The sequence below is a fragment of the Pogonomyrmex barbatus genome, unplaced genomic scaffold, assembly GCF_055798465.1.
Source record: "Pogonomyrmex barbatus isolate J1 unplaced genomic scaffold, ASM5579846v1 scaffold6, whole genome shotgun sequence".
NCBI lineage: Eukaryota > Metazoa > Arthropoda > Insecta > Hymenoptera > Formicidae > Pogonomyrmex > Pogonomyrmex barbatus.
The window spans coordinates 4443081-4467626 of record NW_028297160.1 but is presented as its reverse complement, the minus strand read 5'-3'; the positions used below and the strand labels follow the sequence as shown (position 1 = coordinate 4467626).

At 28.3% G+C, this 24546-nt stretch overlaps 1 protein-coding gene across 3 annotated transcripts in view; it reads right to left on the bottom strand.

The window, feature by feature from the left end:
• unc-13-4A (BAI1 associated protein 3) overlaps window positions 1-24546 on the bottom strand; it is a 79147-nt gene that overhangs the window by 12416 nt on the left and 42185 nt on the right. For all 3 annotated transcript variants that reach the window (XM_089082836.1, XM_089082837.1, XM_089082838.1), the window contains exons 4-13: window positions 7568-7739; window positions 5115-5282; window positions 4934-5000; window positions 4320-4509; window positions 2072-2218; window positions 1905-1949; window positions 1473-1629; window positions 876-1079; window positions 306-464; window positions 33-202 (exon numbers count right to left, since the gene is read on the bottom strand). In XM_089082836.1, the coding sequence (XP_088938962.1) occupies window positions 33-202; window positions 306-464; window positions 876-1079; window positions 1473-1629; window positions 1905-1949; window positions 2072-2218; window positions 4320-4509; window positions 4934-5000; window positions 5115-5282; window positions 7568-7739 (1479 nt within the window). The remainder of the gene's footprint in view (window positions 1-32; window positions 203-305; window positions 465-875; window positions 1080-1472; window positions 1630-1904; window positions 1950-2071; window positions 2219-4319; window positions 4510-4933; window positions 5001-5114; window positions 5283-7567; window positions 7740-24546) is intronic.

Here is a 24546-nt window from a genome sequence, read left to right as displayed (position 1 = left end):
AGTATTTTTTATTATAAAGATAAATAAATTACCTGAGCAGATAATCCAGTTTTGATATAGTCGGCCTATACAGAGGCGGATATAGTACTCTATGTTGTCCAATTTTTTTCAGAGATACTGCCAAAAAATTATTGAAGGAATCCGTAAGACACTGTTCTGCGTCGCGTGACAATGTTTCAGTATGCCATCGATTGTCAAGTTCCTAAGTTGAGAAATAGTCCAAGTTTATAGTTGTTATTTAATAGTTACATTAATGTAATATTGTAAGACGGCAAGATGCAAGTTGCTTCGGTGACTCAAGTTACCTGCAGAAGACGATGAAGCATTCGTGGATCGACGGCGGGCTGCCGGGAACTTGCTACCCATCTTATCAAAGCTTGCTGCAACTCTGTGACATCACCTTGTACCGCATGTTGATGTAAGATTGTCAAAGCGGTTTGTGGCAATTCTCCAATAAAATCTTCCTGAAAAATATAATATACGTTTAAAGATATGCCTGATTAGTGATTTCTAAAGAGATCAATGTTTTACAACAATTCATAATTTTTACGCACATGTCAGTATTTATAATTCAATGTTTTGAGAATATTGTTAAAGTATATATTCGCAAAATTTTCTATTTTTTTCTTATATATCTATTTATCTATTCTATTTATTCATTTATCATTTCTTTCAGAATCTTTTTTACAACAATTGTTTGAAATTTTATGATATCATGTACCGTATAACATGAAACACATTTTTGTTTAATAAATGTGTAAATACATAGTAAACTACATGGAGAGGAATTTTATATGACTATTGTATTCAGTATATTATGAAAATCTTCCCTGCATAGGATTTGACACAGGTTTTTGTTAGACGATTCTGCGTACCCCTTGTTTGTTCATTTCGTGATTAAGGAAAATTGTGTACAGCCTTTCCTGTTGCCTCAACTCGCCCCAATTATCTTCCTCGGATGTTCCGTGGTCCTCTCTTGTTGACAGCCATAATTTCAGTCTGATTCTACCTTGAATGTTGCTCCTTTGTGTCCGCGCTTCTAGTTTATACCATTGATCCACTCCAGTACTTGGAATATCCTGCAAAAAGATAATATTATATTATAATTTTATTTTTAACAGATTATTTTTGTGTTAGAAAATGATTATTATTATATATTAACTATTCGGATATATTATTTAAAATCTGTAAAATAAAGTATATTAAAGTCTGTAAAGTCTTTAAAGTCTGTAAAATAAAGTATATAAAATTATTTAAAAAGACAAGAATTTGACATTATTAAGAATTATTGACATTATTAAGAATTTTGCAAGATTATAGATTCTCTTTAAAAATTTGATTTTTTTAATCTTCTAAATTCTAAATATTATTTTCCTTAAACTAATTAATACGTAAGAGAGCTTTATTTCCAATTAGAGTTAGCTAAATTAGTTTAATAAATCAATTAGTTAATAAATCAATTAAATAATTACCACCAGAGGGATGTTTACACAACCTAGAAAATCATCCTGACTTCCAGATCTAGCACTTTGCGCTATTTGCTTGAAAAATCGTCCAAGTCCTTTTACGCCTCGTACTTCATTAAGTTTAATTACCGCATCAAACACTGAGGACTCGTCATCATGGTCCCTGAAATCATCAAGTTTTGCCAAAGCTTTTTTTAATTTTAGATCACACACACACCCCACACACACACACACACACACACACACACACACACACACACACACACACACACACACACACACACACACAGAAACTTTATCTCAATTATTTTTCTAAATAAATATTTGAAATAAATTATATGTAATAAATATTAATAAAATAGTGATATATTAAAAATATTGGTAATAATAAGAAAAAATTAGTACGTAAAAATTAGTACGTATTTAATGCAAACTCACCATATGTCCAGGTGGAGGATGTCCGTGTTGACGTCATCGATGTCGCTGAAACAGGAATCGTTGTATGGTTATGCATATGTACACGGATTTGCAGTACTTAGACTAATAAAGGATGGCCATTGCGAGCGCCAATTACGAGGGGTCCAGGCCCCAAAGTTTTCGCTTACAAACGGAACTTCTCGTTCCAACGCGGGCTCAGCGTATGCGGCTTCACCGTTGTAGCTCGTATAAACTTCGCAGGTAGAGCACCGCTCAAGGATTCGCGGTGTTCCCGCCTGCTGCTGTGCTCCTTGCGCTTAAATGAAAGCCTGAAACTGATTTCGAATGAACAGTTTAATAACTAGTCTTCACCAATATTCCGATATTTTGTTTTAACAACCAACCGTTTTCTTTCATCGCGATGATTACAAAATCTTTCTGCTTAACTTTATCAGTAAATCACTTACCTCTCCCGTCCTCAGAGACGGAAGTACTTAATATATAATTATCAATAATAAATTAAAAAACAAACTAAAGCAAGGAATATTATTAAATTCAACTTATTTTATCTAATATTTATATCTTTAAAGTTTACATTTTAAATAGATTTATCGTTCATTTTCTTTAAGTATAGCTTTATACTTTCCATAAATCCTTCTTTCCCATAGAATAAACTTTAAAATTGTGTCATTTAATAATTGTTTACTATTATTAATCTGAGAGTACAAATTATCTATATTACAACATCCGTATCGTGCAACACAATAATCTTGGAAACTGGAATTTGATGCTAATTGATAAATTATGTCATTGTAGAGATAGCGTGGTATCTCAAGTTTTCCTTACAAGGTTTCCAGGTCCTCTATGCCAATATGCAGCATGACATCCGCTCACGTAGAATCCGGATGGAATTTCGCGCGGTTAACGAAGTGCATATACGGCGTATGACACTTCGTAGACGTCGCGCGTCTCGTTGCAGCTCAGAACGAACTGTTCGCTCTCGTTGCCGCCGCATTAATCACTTTACTTATACCACCAGGTGGCGAATGGAACAATGTGAGAAGATACACAGCAAAATGGGCTTGTTCTCTCAATGCTCTCGCCCGTTCTCCACCTGAGAAACGATGCTCGCCCGTTTACAGAACTTGCTGCATCCGGTGCGTCCATTGTGCATCATGTTGTATTGTCGCAAACGTCGTCGGAGTTAGCGTACAGTAAATGTACATATCATTCGTAACATATCACGGATTTCTAACATTCTAGATTGGCACATTCTGATTTCTTAGTCTTAAGCTTCTATTATTTAAAAAATATCGTAACAGTAGTACTATATATATATATATATATATATATATATATATATATATATATATTTTATTAAATAATAAATAAGAAATCTAGAACACTGTGTGTACGTGTGCTATTAATCTATATAATTCATATTTATACATAAATCTATAATCGTGCCAGTATATAGTGTATCTACAAATTCATAAACCCATACATTTTCAAATATAATTTATAAATAAGCTCCTTTTCTCAGAAATTAGAATCCAAGATATCCAGTAAGAACGTTTTAAGCATATAATCAATCGTTTTAAGCATATAATATCTCAAGTAATATACAAATATTATTTTGTAAATAATAAAACAATAATAATTTATTTCTTAAATACAAAGATAAAATTAATTGAAAGATTTAAATTTAGATAGATTTACATACATTTATAAATATAAATATAAAGTTCCAAAATTTAAGTTTTTAAAGTTTATAATTAATAAATATTTTTCAACAATTGTATTTTTCAACACAAAAAATTATAAAATAATATTTCTTAATTTTCTTGATTTCTTAAGTTCTTTTCTTAAGTTCATCCTTTTAATTATGCGTTATTTTCTGTAACATTAATTGTTACTTTCAAGTATGCACTTATCTTAAGTAGCATGCCATCAATTTTATCGTGCTGCTGATAAGAATTGACATGCTGTAATTTTTTATAATAAACGACATCTTTGAGAGAGCAGAACACAATTGCATCATTAATATCAGTCATATTATTAATACTAGAGATTATGATCTTTCAGGGTGGAAGATAATTAGAATTAAAGGGGAAAATCCAATTCTACATCTACAGCACTCACATATTTCCTACAAGAAAAAATAGAACTTCCATAGCCATGAGTAGAAGTAGTTTTATTTAGTTTAGATTAACACAACATCTGTAACCAGATTAGTCTAATCTGCTAAACGTCCTATGCTAATTGTAATAAAACTTGCTCATATCATCTCGCATCGTTCCTAATTATAATAATCAATCGGCAAAGACTGCAGAAATTATAACACAGTTTTAAACAAAACGTTTGCGTATTTGCGTTATTTGGCATAAGACTTAATTGAATTAATCGATTCTTTCGCGTCCTCATACATCAACTTACCTGTGATGTTTTCGAAGTTTCTCATGATGGGAATTTTCGATCTCACCGCCGTCAGAAAGAGCGCGAGTTGCTTGCCTCGGAGATGCCGGAGGTGTGTGCGGCGAATGTGCCGTTAAATTTGTTTGGGGGCTCAGTGGTGCACCTGCATTGCCGGGTTGTATTCCCAGCATGCAATAAGGATCGCTGAATCCTGAAAAATATGGCAATATTTTTCTAATGAAACAAATCTTGTAATAATATGATTCTTTACATGATTTGTTCAAATTATTCCGATAGTTTCTGATAATATTTTTGCATAAATAATTTTGCATAAATCTTGTATAAATCTGGCATAAATTTTATAACAACAATACAAGGTAAAAGCAAATCTAATGCAGCATTTAAATTTTTTGCAAGATTAAACATCTTTGTGTAACTAAATTTAGCTGAGTTAAAATTTCGTTAAGCTAAAGTTTTAACTGCACTTTAAACTAATCGTGGAATATGATTCCCTTTTTATTTCCCTATTTATTTGCAGATGGAAAGTTTAGCTTTGCGAAAAATCATTATTTTCAATCGCTTGTAAGTCAAAAGGTAATCGCAGTTCGGAATATAGCGGAACTGATTGCACTTACCATTGACATCCTTTGCTTCGAGCCCGTCGGCTTCGATTACCACTACGCTTAGCACAACAATAGGTGGCTGCAACAGTAAATACGTTCCATTTTATTTTACTGCTGTGCAAATACTTCGGCGATATTCTTCAAAAAACGATGATATTACAATGCTTGGAAGCTTAATAATAAATCGACATACCTTTTCTTCCGAAGCAATATTAAGATATCGTCGATGCTGATCCTGCGGGACTCCGAAGGCTTCTTGGGCGTATCGATACAGGTCTTCTTTATAATGAGCGTATTGTCCTGTACTGGCACCCACAGTGTTTGCAATTGTGTAAAGAACTTCTATATACAATTGTTCCATCTAGAAAATGTATCCCTTTCTTTCTAATATATCTTTATAATATTTGATAAATAATAATTTAATTTGTATATTATTATATAACATTTTTAAATTAGACAAGACTGACATATTTAAAATCATATAATTCTTATTTCCAACAATTTTGGCAAATTTTTCTAGAAAATATAGAATAATTATTATCTACATTGTCATATTATTTATTTTATATTTTATTTAAAAAATCATTGTACAAATATAACAATTAGATAATTAAATCATATTAATTTTAATTATGTAATTAAAAAATTATTTTATCTTTAGTAATATAAAAGATTAGAATTATATTGTTAAAATTGTTATTTTAGTAAAAGCAGCTTTAATGCTTAATAATTATTAGAAGTAATTTATTCAGTAAGATTATGAAGAATAATAGTCTTAAACAATATCAAAGTATTGTAAGTTCTTTCGAAAAAAATATATGAAAAACTTTATTAAAGAACGATTAAATTACAAGTAAAGATTTCTTTTGTTTAGTTGAACCAGTTGTATTTCCTCTACTTTTTGTAGAAATTTAAAGCAATACGGTATTCATTGTACAAAGAAGTCTGCAAACTCATTTTACAAAAGATAGAATATAAAATCAATCCGAGAGGTATTACGTTATTACATGGTTAATTTCTGTTTAATTCGATAAAATACAAGAACACTTACTTTTAATTTTATTTTGTTAAAATAGTGTAACATTATCAAATCTACAAAAAGTTTAATAAATTAAATTATTAATAATTTTTTTTTTAAAAACATTTCATTTAGTAATAAAAATACTAACCTTTATATTTTTAATTTATATTCATATTTTTATACTAATTTATATATTTTGAAAAGTAAAAGATTTACCTATGAGTGATTATTACAAAAAAAAAAGATAACGCAATAATATCAAAGAAGTAGATTTTGTATTATTTTTAAATCATTCTTTTTTATTATCATTTTCCGATGCCACGAAAAATATTGCTTTTTCCTCGTTCGTTAACAAAGAGACATCGACTTTTTGCCAATTATTCTCTCTTGAAATGTGCATAACAACTTTTACCCTGTCGAAGATGAGAAATAGAATAAGCATGAGAATTAAAAAGAATAAAAAGCGGGAGAAAATTTATTGTATAAGAAAAAAATGTAAGAGAAAAATATACTAAAATGATGAACAGAGCTTGACACAAGAACTTCGTTCAAAATTCGCAAGCTTTCGTGGAGCCGCTATTTATTTAAAAGTGTTCCTCCACTTGGATATTTATTTTACGAGAGTCGAGAGCTTGCGAGACGACAGTGCGAAAAATTGTGTGGATATCTAGGGATTCATGCCAAGAGGAATCTACATATTTCATAGAAAATAGCTAACATAAATTTATGATCCACGTAACATATTATAAATTCGAAAACCATAGATTTATCAATTTGTGTGATCTGTTACAATTATAAATGTGTATAAATATCTAGAATTTTAATTAAAATATATACTTTCCGGAGCTATCTTTATCCGGAGCGTAACGAAGGTATACATTTTTGTATAACTTTGAAGTTACTTTTATTAACGCGGAAAAATGTTCATATTTAATATTGCGTTTAATATTACGTCTCTATCTACATAAATTTAAATTAAAAATTATGTGTTCTTGCAAATTAAATCTAGTTTAAATAAAATATTTTTTATTAATTTCATTAGACAAGTAGTCGCGCGAATTAATAGATTTAAGGAAATACAGTGCAATTAAATTTGAAATCAAAGTTTTGAAACTTGAAATCGGATTGAATTGGAAATACGAGCTTTGTTCATTCGCGCATTACAGTTGGCAAATCGGAACGACGACGATTACTTTTATTACGGGTTTTCTACCTGTTAGTTCGATCGACGAACGAACATGCCCGTCTGACCCACGCGGCTCGACACTTTATCTACTTAGAATAATACTTCAAATAGACGAACAAACGTAACTACTCGTCTGCATGCAAAGTCCGTTGCAATCAGGATGACGTGTGTTAAATGTAACGGCTTTGTGCCGCACGCGATTCAGTTAAGGCGCGAAAATGTAGAAAACTTGCCGTTTCTTGTTTAATAATAATTAAAAATTTTGCTGTAATTTATAAAATAATAAACAGTTGTAAATAAAATATTTCAGTTTGTAAAAAAATAGGAAATGAGAACTGTCTAATAACCTGAAAAATCATGTAAAATTTTTATGACAGACAAAAGTTTTATATTATGTAGAAAATGAATAAAAGTTATTGTATGAAACAATATCTCTCACCTCTTTTTTACTAAAGCGATAAGGTTGCGGAGTCAAATTCGAGTCTCTGGACGGCGGTGGCGGTTCCTTGGCTCTTGCTTCCACTTCTTGAAGGACAACAAGCCTTCGGTTCTCCTGTTTCCAGGATAATGCAGTGAAACTTTCAAAGAAGGATCCATCTGTCTCTTGAACTCTGTAATTAAAAATTAATCAATAATTTCCTTTTGTGTGACATTTTGATATAACAACAAATTAGTATAATGATAAAATTATGTAATAAATATATAGTAAATTCTTAAATGTTAAATGTTACGTATAATACTATGTAATAAAATTATATATTTTAACTCAGTAATAAGGTATACGTGCTCCAAAATTTATTACTATTACAAAATATTTATATTTAATCAAGTACTTTGATTGTAGATAAATACGAATATTAATATTTATATTAAAAATAACAAATTAGTATTAGTAGACATTAATAAAATTAATTTTCCTTAAATCGTTGCACTCACATTCGTTGTATTTATCAAAAAACATAAATACGTGTTTTAAACACATTTAATTTTGTTATTGATTGACATTAATTTACATATATATATATATAAAGAAGTTTTTAAACAGAGATCAGATTAAACTATTGATTTGTGCTCTTACATTATTGCATATATATATTTATGATAACTAAATGTAGTACACTTTATTCTTAAGTACTTTTATGTAAGCAGATTGAAAGAAATAAATCTTACAATATATCAATGCGCATTGTTCAATTTACATTCGTAAATTAAACAATGCGCATTGATTAAATATTACCGTATTTCGTGCACTAACTTATTAGCCCAGCGGTTTTTTCACCATCGCGTGTGCACCCAGTTTCGCAATCTCGCGAAACTATCGATCGCTATCGATGCTCTCTCTGCGTTGGAATTTTAACATGACGTGTGCACTCGAGAGCAAAATAACAAGCAAACAAGCAGATTTTTCGAATAATAAATTCGATATTTCATATAACTATTTATTTTTATTCAATGTTTATATTGAATCATCTCGGTCCTCGTAAATAATTTTTATTCTAATTTACTAAATCTCTATGCATATAAGCAAAATTACGCAAAAATTGTTACTGCTAGATATTTTTTGTTACTTTTAGCATAATTTTGACTATTAGCAAGTCATGCTCCTAGCCTTAGCCAAGAAATATTTTTTTTTTTTATTAACGCGAGCTCGATTATTGGAATCAAGATGATTGAGCAGTCACGAAACACGACATTAAGAGAGAGAGGTTGTTAAGCAATGTGATGGCGCAAATCTATAATTGTTCCAAGATGATAGAAATCTTGGTTGCCTTGATAAGTATCGCAGGAACATTCTATGTACGGTCTCTCGAATTAAACTCGCGGCACGAAGTCAGCTATGTTGTTGACTTCCTTGCATGTCGTTGTCTTCTAAGCATATAGAGCAGAGACCAAACAGACTCTCTGCACAGATTTGTTAGTATTTGAGACAAACGTATGTAATACGATTGATTTAGCTTAGACATTTTAATCATGTACTCAACCAAGTTTTAAATATTAAATTTTAAACATTTTATAATTCGTAATTTAATAAATTTTTTCTCTTTACTTTTTTTTTGTTAATATTCCTTTTCTTTGTTACAAGAAAATATTTATATTAGACTTTGTTTTTCAAGTTTCTATTGTATTGAGAGAGTCTCAAATTAGAGATATCGTAATAAAAACTTTTTGCGAAACCTTTATTGCTATCTGTTGACATAAAAACCGGTAATAAAAATGCTTCAAGCATAACGTACAGTTTATACATTTACATAATGCATAACATTGACGACGCTCCCTTTTACGGTTTGCATAATTCGTGAATCGATGTATTAATAACTCAAAAGACTTTAGTACTTTACATTTTAATGATGTCTTTATGATCAAAAAGTAGCAACGTTATAGACTCGGTTCTCTCGTTAATTTAATTTTTAATTAAGTAAGTGATTCTGCGGTGCATTTAAATGACTCGCTTCATGTTGCGGCTTAATTACGACATAAAAAAGCGTGCAATTTTATTTCCATTTCCGTAATTATTACAGTGAGATACATGTGAACAAGTATTACGTAACTGGCACATGCAAGTGAAATGTATTAATTCAATCTCTCTCATCAGTCCTACAGAAAATATTTTTCTCAGAAATTACACGTGCATATAATCTCAAACAAAAGTAAATGTATGCATAAACAAATACCTATTTGTTTTTGGACATACAAGCATGTAAGTAATTTCTTAAAAATTTTCTTATTAAGGTTAAAATTATTCCTCATATAATAAATATTTATCAGTTTTGTATTTTTTTTCAACTAGATGATGATTTTTTTTTAACTAGATAATGACTTAATTTATTGTTTATATTTTTTTATAACAATAATTAAATAAATAATTATAATTTTTAAAGACAATCTAAAATAAAATGTTATATTGCATATATATATATGTGTATATATATATATATATATATATATATATATATATATATAATATATATACATATATATATATATACACATATATATATTATATATATATATATATATATATATACACACATAATTTAGTATTTCATACATACGTACATATATATATATGAAATAATAAATTAAATTTAATAACATTATATCAAAGTAAAGTTTACGCAGTATTAAATTGTATAGCCTTTCACTATTTCCTTATGCTATTTCCTTTACTATTTCCTTCCAATATTCAATAGTTCTAACACTTTAACGATGATATTAGTATCTCAATTGAAATGATATGTATATCTAATATTATTGATACAAATAATAATTTATTTCTAATTTCAATTGATATTGACCGCCGTGTATCTAATACATTTATTTGTTTTATATAAAACTCGTGTCATCTTTGTAAATTTTCTTTCTTTATGAAATTTCTTTTGCTGTCAGAAATATAAGGTCAAGATAGAAGTGTGGCAACTAAATCGTGGGCGCAAAGGCATGTCGTTGAAAAAGACGGCGGAAAAAGACAGCGGGAACAATAATGTCATCAACGTGGCTTTTTACAACGTGGCTTTTTACCCAGCAAACATGCGTGAAAAGGGTTATTTGAGGAAGAAAAAAATGCTGTGGAGAAACACAACCAGCAGAAGGCATCCTCGTAATGGAAACCGAAAGCGCACCAACGACATTCTTCTCATCGTCATTCTAACGTCGAGAGCATGTTCGCCACGCTATGAATTGTAATTCGATCAGCGTCGGACCTTCAGCACTCAACTTTCAAAGAATCGCTTTCTCTTTGTTAAATTACGATCCTTCAATTAAAGAAGAAAACGCAAGTAGTTTTTCTAACATTCCTAATATTCCGCACATTCTTTGGTTATTTATGTATTATTAAGTTTTATATTTCCTGTTCTTTTTTATTTCTAGAAATAATCTATAATTTGTAATATTTAAATAATCTATAATAAAATTTAAAATTATTTAAATTTCAGAAAAATATTATTGTTATATTTATATAATTGCCTTTTTATAAATCCTTCTTACTATTTTAATTTCTTTGCTATGTTTAGAAAATCATCCAAATTGTCAATAACTTTTACCTAGCTAAAGAACTTATTCTTATCATATCTTTTTTCTTTTTTCTTTTTTCTTATCCATCGAAATAAATTCACACGAGAAATCGCGTGTATAATTAGACTTTACGTGTCTCATGATATTTTCCCAACTGTATCTGATTACTGACTAGTTACTTGTTTAATTGTTATTTAATGACTTTTCTTCGTTGCTTATTGCAAACTTATATCAGTCTCTTTTTTCTTGACATTAACAACGCGACGATAAAAAGGTTGAAATTAAGCGATAAGATTCTTAATAATACTTAGAATTAATATATTTAAAATAACAGATTAGTATATAAATCTTGTATATCATCAAAGTCATAATTTACCTGTCTCGAGAGAAAGTATAGGATAAGGTAATAATCCGATAATTATATATTTAAATCCGGTTAATTATATATTTAAATAATCTTGTAAATATTTCATAATTTTGCAAAATTGTAGAACAAAAGCTTTTTAAAATATAATCAAATTAATATTCTATTATTCAGTGTAGTACAAATAAATAATAAATTAATTACATATACATGATGCACAGAAACCATGTTTCTACCAAGCGTTAAATTAATATGTACGACTAGTATATTAAATTTTTAAATTGATTGAATGATTTTAAATATTTTAAATATTTTAAATATTTTAAATACAATTTCGCGTCAAAAATACATTTTATAAGTTTTTAATAGATTAATCCTCACAATTCATATACTATTCATTCTATGAGATAAAAGTACATTTATTTAGTATACACATAGCGAAAGTATTAATTTTAAAGTTGTATTCTTCTTCATTTTAACACCTCTGTTATAGTAAATCGGGATTTTCTTAATGAATCTGTGCGAAAGGGCGTTTCTTTTGCTTGACATCGTGAGACATTGAAATAGTCCGCTTAGGATCTCCATTTTTCGGGATTCATCTCTTAAGTGTGAATATTTCACACTCTTCTCCCCCCTTTTTTCTCTCTTTCTCTCTCTCTCTCTCTCTCAATGGGAATTCTCTTAAAGCCTCAGGATACATTCAAGCGAAATGCGTTATTTCCGCATATCTTATCGTTGGTTCTTTTTTATTTAAATCTCAGGATTCGCGTAAGTAAATTATACTCTATATTGTTTTTTTCAAAAAAATTAAAATTTTCCAGTTTAATAAAAATTATTTTAACTATTATTTTAACTAAAATACGTTATCAAGAATATCTTTGTTATCAGATTTAGTTTTATTTTTATCTTTTTGGAATTTTGTTAATATTAGACAAATCCATGTATCGAAAGCAATAATATAATCGGATAATGGAATTCATCGTAGAGTAGATGAAATCTTTTTGAGCAAAGAGTGATTGATTTATTCATCTCGTTTACTTTCATAAAAAGTTTTTATAATAGAATTTATCACATTGAAATACAAATCATAAAAATTTTCAAATTTTTTTTATCACGGTTTCAGTAAATCGACAGATTTTAAATCTTATAGATTTAAAAATTTCAAAAATTCAAAATTTCTTTATCAAGATATTTATTAAATATATAATTAATATTACGTTTTAATAAAAACGGAATATTTATATCCTTGAATTATCATCAATCTTTATCTTGAAATTATTATAATCAAACTTTAGATTAATCTACTTTAATACAATATACAATATAACTTCAACGGTTCAGTAAAAGACATTATTTAAAGATAATATTGTGATTTTCAATTTGGTTCTTCGTTCGTAACGCATTATTTTGTAGCAAAAAAGCAACTAGCAAAAAAGTTAATTATATATAAAACATAATTTTTAATTAAAATAAAAAATAAAAAATGAAAAATAAAAATAATAATTTCATTTTTAATTTTTAGATAATTAACTTTCACTTAGACGATACTTATAATTCATTTTTGACTTATGAAAAAACGATGATGATAAATATACTACAAAATATATGAAATGTATAAAAAAATGTATGTTAACAATACAACAAAATATTCCTTCATGTAGAATGTATATAAATAAAATAAATAGTATATTTATAGAATATTTATATTTTTTAAACACACACGTTCTCTTTTTCTGTATACATAAATATTATTATATCAATATTATTAGATGATATTAGAATTATAAAAAGTACTTTCAAAGTATAGCTAGTATATGCTAGGAAAATTTCAATATAGGTAAACAATTATTCAGTATCGATGTCAACCGTTTTTCAGAGCTAATGATATTTAATATACGTGATATTATAAATAATATATCCCGAGATGCATTAGTATCTTATGTCAGTTAATAATAATTCTTGGATTTCAGAGAGTACGATAGAATTTAATAAAAAGTATAAACAAAAAAAAATATAAAAAGTAGAAACAGAAAAAAAGTTTAAAAAGTATAAACAGAATATGTCTCATGCAACGCATATAATCTTTCACATTTTTAATACAGTCTTGACCTTGCTCATGCTCAATTGGATCCATCAGCTAGAAAGGAAATAAGTAGGCACATATCCTCGTTATAGTGGACGATCAGCCCTGATATCGTATTTCAGTAGTGCGCCTCCTCCGGCCAGAGCTTGTTAAGCTCGCCCCACTGCGCTAATTTATACAAAGCGATAGAGCCGTATATTCCGACGGATACGGTATTAATAAACGGCCCTTGCGTATCTCGGGAGGCCATCGGGGGCGGTTTTAAGCTCCTGACGTGCATGTGTGCCTTTTGCCATGGATGACGTTCCTCGATGTCGTGGGCGGCTCGGAAACCGGATTTAATCCTGGCTCTGTCCCTTTCGTCCTTCAAATTAGCTCTCGGTTCCATCGTCGTGAAAGTGTTTTTAATGATACTTCAGAGGAATTAGTCACGCGAGAGTGGGCATTATGCATTAGAAATCACTTTTCAGTTTTGCAAATCAATTATAATTTCACAATCTCCTGGTGAAAAATATACATATGGAAAATAGAGTGAAAGATGAAAAGAGTTGATGATTACTGCAATAAAAGTGATTGTATGCGAAACAAGTGCTTGTAATCTGCGTATATTTGGTGTCTTCTTTTTTAACGAGAAATGCAGTTTTCACTTCTTATGAAATAACAAATAAACATAGAGTAGTAATGGAGAGAAGAATAAACTGGCATACAGAGATGTGATACACAAAAGATCTTTTGTTAAGCAATTAATAGCATGCAGAAAATGAATAAATTTCCAATCCACATTTTTTACTAAATGTTACCATATTTGTTCTAAATTGGTTTAAGATAATTATTTTTATATAACGGCGCAATTAAATTTTTACAATTTTTTGCAAATTATGAAAAAAGATATTATTGTATCGACATAACGTATTATTTAACAGAATAACATAGATCGTTTCAAAATAATAAAACAGACATTGGATTATCCTCTCGAGCGTGGACGGTAAAAAAAGTACAGAAAGCAGCATGAGGCAACTAGAAATATAACTGAAACGTGCAAGTTCTTGATTTCTGCTTGATTGTTTACACAAACATTTACGTTTTGCGAACCGTGAAATACAGATATACTTCTATTCCAACATGCATTTATATGAATGTTGTATTCAATTTATATAAATGTGTTATATAAATATATATTATAAATAACTTACTATTTATTTTATGTCACGTTCATAATATTCATTTTTATAACTTTATTTTTATAACTATTTATATTTTTATAACTTTAATAAAAAAGTTAATAATTATCTCTGAAATTTTCCGAACAAATTTATTACATGTATGTTTTAATCACATTTATTAAGATCTCTCTCTTTTCATTAAGTTGTTTTTTTTTAAATCAAATTAAGTTTATGATAGTGACAAGAAATCAATGTTAGACAGCTGATATTCTTTTGAATGATACTCTTCCTTTAATCCGAAGTTTTTTATAGATTCTAAGATGCGGATCGTTATCGAGATATTCATGAAAGAGCCTCTTTCGAGGAGAAAAAGGCATATAGTGTGAATAAGATTAAAAGCAGTAACTGCATCGTCTGTACTTTAGTTTTCTCAAGGATTCAACTATTTTTATCGAAACTAAATTGCAAAGAAACAAATACATTGAATTTTTTATTTCAATGTTGTAACTTTCAGAAAATATTTTCTTAACTTAAGTAACGCATTTTATTTGTAATTTTGCCGCCACTAATTTAATACATAATAGAAATGTATTTAAAACGTTATATAATTATTTGAATCAATTATTATAAATTTTTGCTGTATAAGTAATTACACATACACACGCAGAGGGAAAAATAGAATTATTTTTAAAATATTATCTTAATCTTTTTTATAATTCCCATAATTTACGTGCATTGTAAAAAAGTTTCTTGTTTTTATATATTTAATATCTTAAAAATAAAATTATAAACAACAAAAGGCTATATACAGAATAATTTCTTGAAATTAAATTAAAGAATTCTTCTTTGGCGAAAGGGACGTTAAAAAATAGAAAAAAACTTTCACTATGATTGACCCTCTTATACTGAAAGCATTATTGCGTATTTCGATCACGCAGTGCTGCGAAGTTTACTGGAATTAATAGATTTATCTGGCGGCATCTTTTCTATCTCTGTCAAAGACATCTTTGATGCATCGTCTTTTTCATTTCTTTAACATGTCTTATTCGCTTTCATATTCAATCCAGTCGCCTCTTGGCTCATTTTTACCAACCTTTCCCGATTGATCGATCTAATATCCGCTCTTACATCTGCCCATACTTCTCTCTAAGTCCCAATTTTCCACCCTTCGTTCGCCCTTGGAGAAAAAAGGGAAGAGAAATTTCACGCGACCGCGACTACAAGCTTACCCTCGTCGAGATATTAAAAGTATCTTGGGGGATCTCGATCTACCTGGACAACTTCTGGGAATGGAAACAAGCTGTCGCGGAACTTCGCACACGGTCTTTTATTGAGCCTAACTACTTGCCGGGGGAACAGAAGTCTCATCGTAAAATCGAGGGATAAACTTTGTCTCAGTGAAACAGTAAAAATAAAATTTGTTTTCTCACAAATATAAAATAAAACTTCATTAGCGACGACCTAATGATAATTTTAATATAAAGGTTCTACTTACTTAAATAATTGCTTAAAATATTATAAATGCTGAAGATTATTTGTACAATTATTTGTATATCAATATATAAATGTAAAAATTTTCAAAATTGCATTAAAACCAATAATCTTTTTATCACAGTGTTTGAATATCTAACTTTCCCTACACATTTGGTTTTAAATATTTCATAATTTTCACAATGCATTAATTTAACTAAAACTAAAACTGTTACAATAAATTCTGAATTGAAGATATTAAAATCATCACAAATATAAATGCTAAATTAATGATTTGTAATAAAAACAGTAATTATGTGCTTAAAAGTAATTTCTCTCTCTATTTTTACATGAATATCTCAATATTACAAGAAAATTTTTTTCCTGATTCAAAGTCTGTTCTTAAACTTTCTCCAAAAGAAATCTTCTAAAAGAAACCTTCAACAAATTGGGTAATTTATTGTGATATCACCGATAAGAGACATTTTTTTTGGACTGAATTTTATCCCGAAAATGGAAATTTATCGGAGGTAATACGAGGATTCAAGAGGTCGAAGAGTCACATTTCTCGGGCATTGCCTTTTATACAAGTCCTTTTATCTCGGCGACCGGACGTGCTGCCATATTTCTTAAGACTGTCCTCTCGTCCACGTACCATTACCTCCATTAAGGTAGCAACATTCTCGTTTCTATTCCCGCAGAGTGGACCGCTGGTGGTCGACATCGATCAGGGTACCGTGTGTATCACGTCGATGAACAATGACGATGTGTGGTATCATCATCACGTCATATCGGCGCTGACCATTCGCGCCCCGCAGTGAAAGCCATACGATTGGCTCTGCTAATGCAACTTCTCTTTTACTTGTATCCGTAGGCCGAAATATCACATATTGTATCATACATAAATTTGATAGACCTAAGCTGTTGTTATTTAATTATAATAATAAATGTAATAAATAAAGTAAAAAATATTTGCACATATAACTGTCTTATTCTAATTTTCTTAATAATAATCTTAATAAAATATAAATGTCAATATAAAATTTTTCACTGAAAATGTATGTACCTGAATATAAAAGACATTTCAAGATAGAGCATAAAATATGTGTGTGTGTGTGTGTGTGTGTGTGTGTGTGTGTGTGTGTGTGTGTGTGTGTGTGTGTAAAATTAAAATTATTTAATCAATAAAGAGATACAAAGATTATAAATAGATCTAAAGAAGAATAATATTAAAAAAAAGGTTTTTATTTTAGCGGAATAATATTAATAATAAAAATTTCAAGAAACATTATTAAAAATGTAATAGAAAATAGAAAATACGTTTAATTATGATTTAAATACTATTTCTCTTTTGTAAATATTTAAGATATCTCACTCTTTTATTATCTTACTCTACGTGAAATATTTTCTTACTTCAATATAGTGACATAATCGTAACATCAGAGAAAGCTTTTCTTTTATTCTTTTTAATAATACAGATACACACACACACACACACACACACACACACACACAAGATGCATGGCAAATCTAAGTATCTAAGTAATACTTTCCTGACATGAATTTATAAAGTCTAAAAAGGTTATACTTTGTTGCTGGGTGATTTAAGAGATTCGCACTGTATTTTATACATTGTAAGATTTTGCGAAAAAGTTTTGTAGAAGCAATTGGATATCTTTTATTATATAGATATAGGCATAGGCATATAGATCGTTTATGCTTCTTTTTCCGACAAAAGATGCGGTCATAAAAGGAACCAAATGCTGTTCACGTGCGTGGTTCCCTTCGATTGCGTTTTATTTCTGTCACATTCAGTTTCTATTTTTATTTTTACTATGAATGCAATACAATAAAGTGATATATGATAGCAGTAAATGTTTTTATTTCTAGATACTGATAAAGTAACGTTAAATAGAAAAAATTGATCGATTTTAAAAAAATTAATAAAAAAATTGCTCATTATTTTATTTTGACTCTGACCAGTTGATCATTAAAAAATAATTATTTTTTTATTTTTTATTACTTTTCAAATATGTAAATTTCTAATTTTAATTAAAATATTTATAATAATAATGTATAATAATATATAATAATTTTTTATATGTACATCATTGTACCTATCATCTTGATAATTGAAAAAATTGTTTCTTTAAAAAATTTAACTTTAATTAATTGGCGCATATTTTTTAATAAATTTTATTTCATTTCTACAAAGTAATAACTTGTTTTTAGTTTTTAAATAATATTTAGATTTTATTTAATATACTTATATATATGTAATTATAAAGTATTAGTATACGTATTTGTTTAATATAATAAAATCAAAGGTAACTAAATCTTGATAAAATGTAGAAAAAAATTACATGCTAATATAAAAAAAAGTATAATACAAAAAGTATGCTGGTCTAAAAAAAAAGAAAATCGTTGTTCGATAATGATGCAGCTATTGCAATGGCGAGGCCAGGAAGACCTCAGGGATCGGAATTGTGTACAATCTTCTGGAGAAAGATTCCACGTGTAACTCAACAAGCGTAAAGCAGGACGCTGTAAAGTATCATACAGGCAGATGCTGCTCTTTTCTCTCCGATATTTTCCTAGCACAGTACACGCGGCCACTTTTATGCTCTACCACGAACACAAACGCGACACTTGTTGACACTCTCCTTTGCACGAGGTCGTTCTAAGTGCTTACACAGTCTTACACTATTCCGATCAGGCAACATAAGCTAGGAGTTTTGCAAAAAGAATTACATTGCAATTGTTTATTATTTTTAATTATAAATAAAATAACATAAGTGATTCTTAAGAAAATAATATAATCTAATATCAGTAGCATATAATAAACAAATTTCATTTTTATAATGATTTCTTAGAATCTTAAATATTTGTATATCTTCAAAGATTTTTAAAATTATAGAGCTATAAAAATAGTATAATTTAAGTTTATTTCTTGTATTTTAAATTTATTTTATAAATTATTTATTCAATTTATTTATTCAATTTTTTTAGATTTTTGATAAAATATTTCTAATATGATTTTTATAAAATATTTTTAATCTTTAACATATTTTATCTTTCAATTTACAAATATTATGAGTAATCTAAGTATTATCAAAATTTGTATTTTTTGTTATCAAATTAATAGTTCTGAATAATTTATAAATATACAGAGAAAAGTCAATAAAATTGAATTCAACTAGCAAGAATTTTTCACAGATATTTCTTCTGATAGCTACAATTAGTGTAACTGTAATTATAACCTTCTCGCGTTGTTGAAATATTTTTTTGTCTCTTTCATCGAAAGATCTACCTTTCGAATGATCATTAAAGACAGCAAGTCTCGACATCTCATAATCTTAATTGCTGGATGAGGAAATTAGCGCGGAATAAAATTAGTATCTTCGTTAATGTTCTTTGAGAAACTCAACTCACTCAGTTAAGATTCCTGCTACAAGATGAGATTGGCTGAACTTGTCCTCGAAATGGCTCGTTCGAACGCTTTACAAAGCTTTATTCACGGTAAATATTTTACAGCGGTCGTTGGAAAACAATGTTTGCATTATACCAGTCGTAATAATTCTTGATATATAGAACATGTAATTTTCCTACCAAATACATCACGTGAGTCGACATTAACTCTCTATAAAAAATGAACATATATATAACCTGCCAGCTGTTGTTGATAGCAGAATAAATCAAGAATGTGTCATTTATATAAATATTTATACAGAATTGCCAGACTGTATAAATAAATTTTTATAACCTAATATTTTCAAAACTATTAATTTTAATAAAAAAATACATTTGACATATCTGATATATCTTTAACAAAATTAACTTATTTGTAGATATATCTTAATTTAATTACATTAACGTAAAGTTCAACGAAAACACTTAAATTTCTAAGATTTTATGTATAAAGATTTATAATTTAATAAGTGCCATAATAACAGTATCCATTTGTATGCATAATAAAATATATATATAAACACAATATCTCAGTAAAATGACTTGAAGAACCTTTTTTATTTATATTATGTTAAGATTTGATTTAAAATTAAAATTAATTTTCTTATATAAAGTTCTTTTGAAACAACATTGACGCATTTTTATTAAAGCAAAGCTATATTTGTTCTTAATACACGGAAAGAAAAATATCTCTCTATCAACAAATATGATCAATATCAAACATTCTATTAACACATATGTTTAAGGAGAATTTGATCAATTGTAACAATCTGTAAATAATGATGGCCGTCCATTACACTTAGAACTGTCGCAACGCTCCTTGACAATCTCGAGCACCCTTCATTGGCACGTTGCTAGCAACGCAGTTTCAACACTAATCGCCAACAACAGTTTCGTCTCTGAAGAGCCTTTTAACAATAGCAATTTGATGGCTTTCGAACCTTCGATGCAAAAAGTACTTTAATTAGAAATTGGAATTGTTAATTAGGAATTGTTATATATTATATGGAATTATTGACAATTAGTGACATTTTAATTTTAAATATTATGTATATATAATATGATGTAATAATTTAGAGAAAGAAAGAAAAAAAAACATTCTCAGTACATCTTTAAAGCCATATGAACCTTTATATCGAAACATAATTACAAGAATAATTGGCTAAAGAAACATAAATATAAAGTCGATAAATATAGAAGTAGAATATTATTCTACCACATCCTTTTTGCAAGAGTGTTGCGCAAAATTCTTCGAACGGAGTCAACATCCAGAAATCCGGCTTAATTTCGAAAATATATTTCCTGTGAATGCGCCATATATTTCGAAACATTATAAAACAGAATTTTCATATAGTAAAGGAGATATTTGCTGACCTTTTTACTACTTGAAAGGTCTGTTTAATACAATATTAAATTTAAAATGAAAAATAAATGTGAAAAATAAATGTGGAAAAACATCATTTTATGAATTAAAAATTATTTTTTATTATAAGATACGACTTCAAGTTTATAAATCGAAGATATAGGATAACACTGAATGTTAATCTTGAAATTAAACAAGTTCTATGTGTGATGTGTGCGTATATCAATTATTTTGTAAATAAATTGAATACATTAGAATAAATATATCTTTTAATTGCTGCATATTAATAATAAAATGCTGCATAAAATAATTTTTGGATATATTACTGAATAAAGTAAAAAAAATATCTTTTTCTTTAAAAAATGAAATTCATGCAAGATATCTATCTCAATTTCATCGTTAATATATAAACATATAAATATCCTGCTGAAATGACTGTCTGGAAAGATAATAAAGTTACTGAGTTCATCTTGTTTTCGTAGAATCGTAACGCTCAATTTTATGGACAGAACGGATTTCCGAATTATCAGAGTGCTTTTGCTAGAATTATTGTACCTCTATGAGTATCCTTTGTCTACGTAATGTAAAAGATCGCCATATGAGCAATGAACTCTCACGAAGAAAGCACAACGGAAAAATTTAGAAATCTTTTCATAAAGTTTTTTATGCGACTTCGTTGTCGACTATGTCACGACGAAGTTAATTCATCGTTCCGAAGTTGCGATGGCTATTTTCGGTCGTCATCACGCGTCCGTTACGGAGCACTTCCGGGTGTTTTCCACTTTTACGAACGCCCGCCGGCTATTTGACGTTTTACTTCCCCTTTGTAATTTCATTCGTAACTCTGCTGCGACTCTGCCTCTTTCTATTTACCTTGTCCCGTAGTTATATGACGCAAGTTAAAGAGCGACGTTCATATAAACGAATATCGATCGGAAATTGTGGTGCAGAAAATAAGCGGTGAGTCCATTAAGAGCTATGATGCATGTTAGCATGTAGCTTTCTCTCGTAATAGTTCAAGGTTTCTAATGCCAATAGTCGATGATTTAAAATCACAATAGCTTTTTCATCGATAAAATCGATAATTAAATTAGAGAATTTATAAATAAAAAATATAGAAATACAATACAATACAATACAATAAAATGCAGTACACACATATTTTATTTTAATTTAAACTTTGAATACTTTTAAAATTAAATAAAATAAAGAAATTGAAGGATTTAAAAGAATCAAATACCAAAAGCATAAAAATTAAAAACAGATAAAAAGACAGATAAAAGAAAGATCCAAAAAATGAAAATTTTTAAATAATTAAAAGTTCATAAATTTGATATTTCAATATTCAGTAAATATTCATAAAAGTAAATCCAATATTTTATTATCTATTTTTTATCTAGAATGAGTTTTATATAGAAGAAAACTTTTGTGGTTCTTTATCACCTTCAGTCGGACGTCGATACTTTAGCCAGACAATAAGGGAAGATATTAAAATTTCTACATATAGGTACACGTCCATTTATTTTCATTTATCTTTCTTAAGCTTTTGGCCTATTTACAAATAACCTTATGAGTAATTATGGCTGCAACACAGTGTATCGGCAACACTTGCTTTGTTATAAATTCTTATTTGAAATAAAATTTATAACAGCTTCTAAAGTAGGTTTTTTTTACAAAATTGGTTACATATTTTAAATTTGTAAAAGATTGCTAATAGTGCCTAACTATCAATGTCAATTCTTTTTTTTAATACTAGAACATAGGTGCGCGCTGCGCGCGCTGAGTTTTTCATATTATATATTTTTATATTATTCGTTGATAATAGGTAGCGTCGTAGAAAATAGAAACTCATTCATTCTTGTTCATCTTATCTTTGTCTTTGTTCAAAACCGATTTAAAGTTTCATTCGCTACTAATCTCGCCCGCCTTTTACAAATTGTCATTTGTAAATTGACAGTAATTCACGAAATTAGCAAAAGAACCAATGAGCAGCGGAAAAGCGGCAGCAATAAATTTCGAGAAATGCGAGTAATCGACTTAACATCTTCTTTTTTATAAAAGAAAAATATATTTTTATCATTAGTTCTCCAAGCTTTTTATCTATTCTAATATCTTTCTCTTTTTCCATTGTTATTAAAAAATATGTATATATTTCAACTTGTGTATTCCTTTTGCTATTTTCTCACAATTCTATTATTAATTTTAATATTAAAAATTATTTGAAATGTATTTACGAGACATTAAACTTATTTACAAAAATAATTTTATCATTCTTATTGTAAAATTAATTATGGAAATAAGTAAAAACACCTATTAATTATATTTACTTAAAAGAAAAATATAATTTGTTATTTACTTAATTCGCAAACAAAAATATTTTAATTAAAATAAAATAATAAAATATTAATATAATAATGATATAATAGCCAATTTCATAGCCAATTCTGTTATGAATTTGAGAGAGTGAACAACCGACCATGATTGCGTTTGAATTCGTATCACGTTGTGGCCCTAATTGTAAATTAAGAAAGATCCGATATTGCTCTGGAAACTCGCCAGCTCGCAAGTTACTAAAACGCCATTTGAAAATGAAACTTGTGCGATTGCGAAAAGCCATCAGGCAACGATAAACGATGTAGCAAGTTTAATAGAAGTTCTGATAAAACGTCTATCTAAAACATGTAGTACGAATTGACTGCAGCTGCCAATTCGGACAATGTATCATCGAAAGCAGCATGATTCCTACATATCAAAATAAAAAAATGGTAGGAAACCGGATAGCAAAGACAAATGTAAAATAAAGTTAGGGAAATGCGGTCATGCGACTCGATGTTTCTACATGACAAAATGTGACATTCTATTCCAAAGCGTACACAAGAGAAGAATATGTAAAAGCATTCTTCAATAGGTATTCCTTTGTGGCGTTTACATTACATACTTGTTTCCAGAATATATTATTATATTCAAAATATGTCGAATTTAGAATATATCCTGATAAACATGTTTTTCGTAATAAAAAAAAAAAAGAAATCATTTTGCTAAAATATTCATTGTACGATTCTAATAAAACAATAATATACGTTATATTATTATTAATATTGATACTAGAAAGTGTAACAGACAATTTGTGGAGCAATGAGATTCTTGGAATATTATGATTCGCTATATAACTATACACTATATAACGTTTAATAACGTTTAATTAATTGAATATTATTTACATACTGTCGAAAATTAGTTTCAATAGTATGATAATTTGCTTTTAATGTTCTCACTATTGATTTGAAGATAAAAAGCACATTATATAACTATTATTATTATGATAATGAAATTCATGTTAGAAAACATTTCAATATGTTTATTACGTGTCAAAAATATTATTATATAAATTTTTATCTAGATATTTTTTATCAAGACATTTTTTAGAAGAAAAATACGTATATTTTCGTTTTTCAAGATAAATAGTTCGAAAATTAAAAAAAAATATTATCTTAAA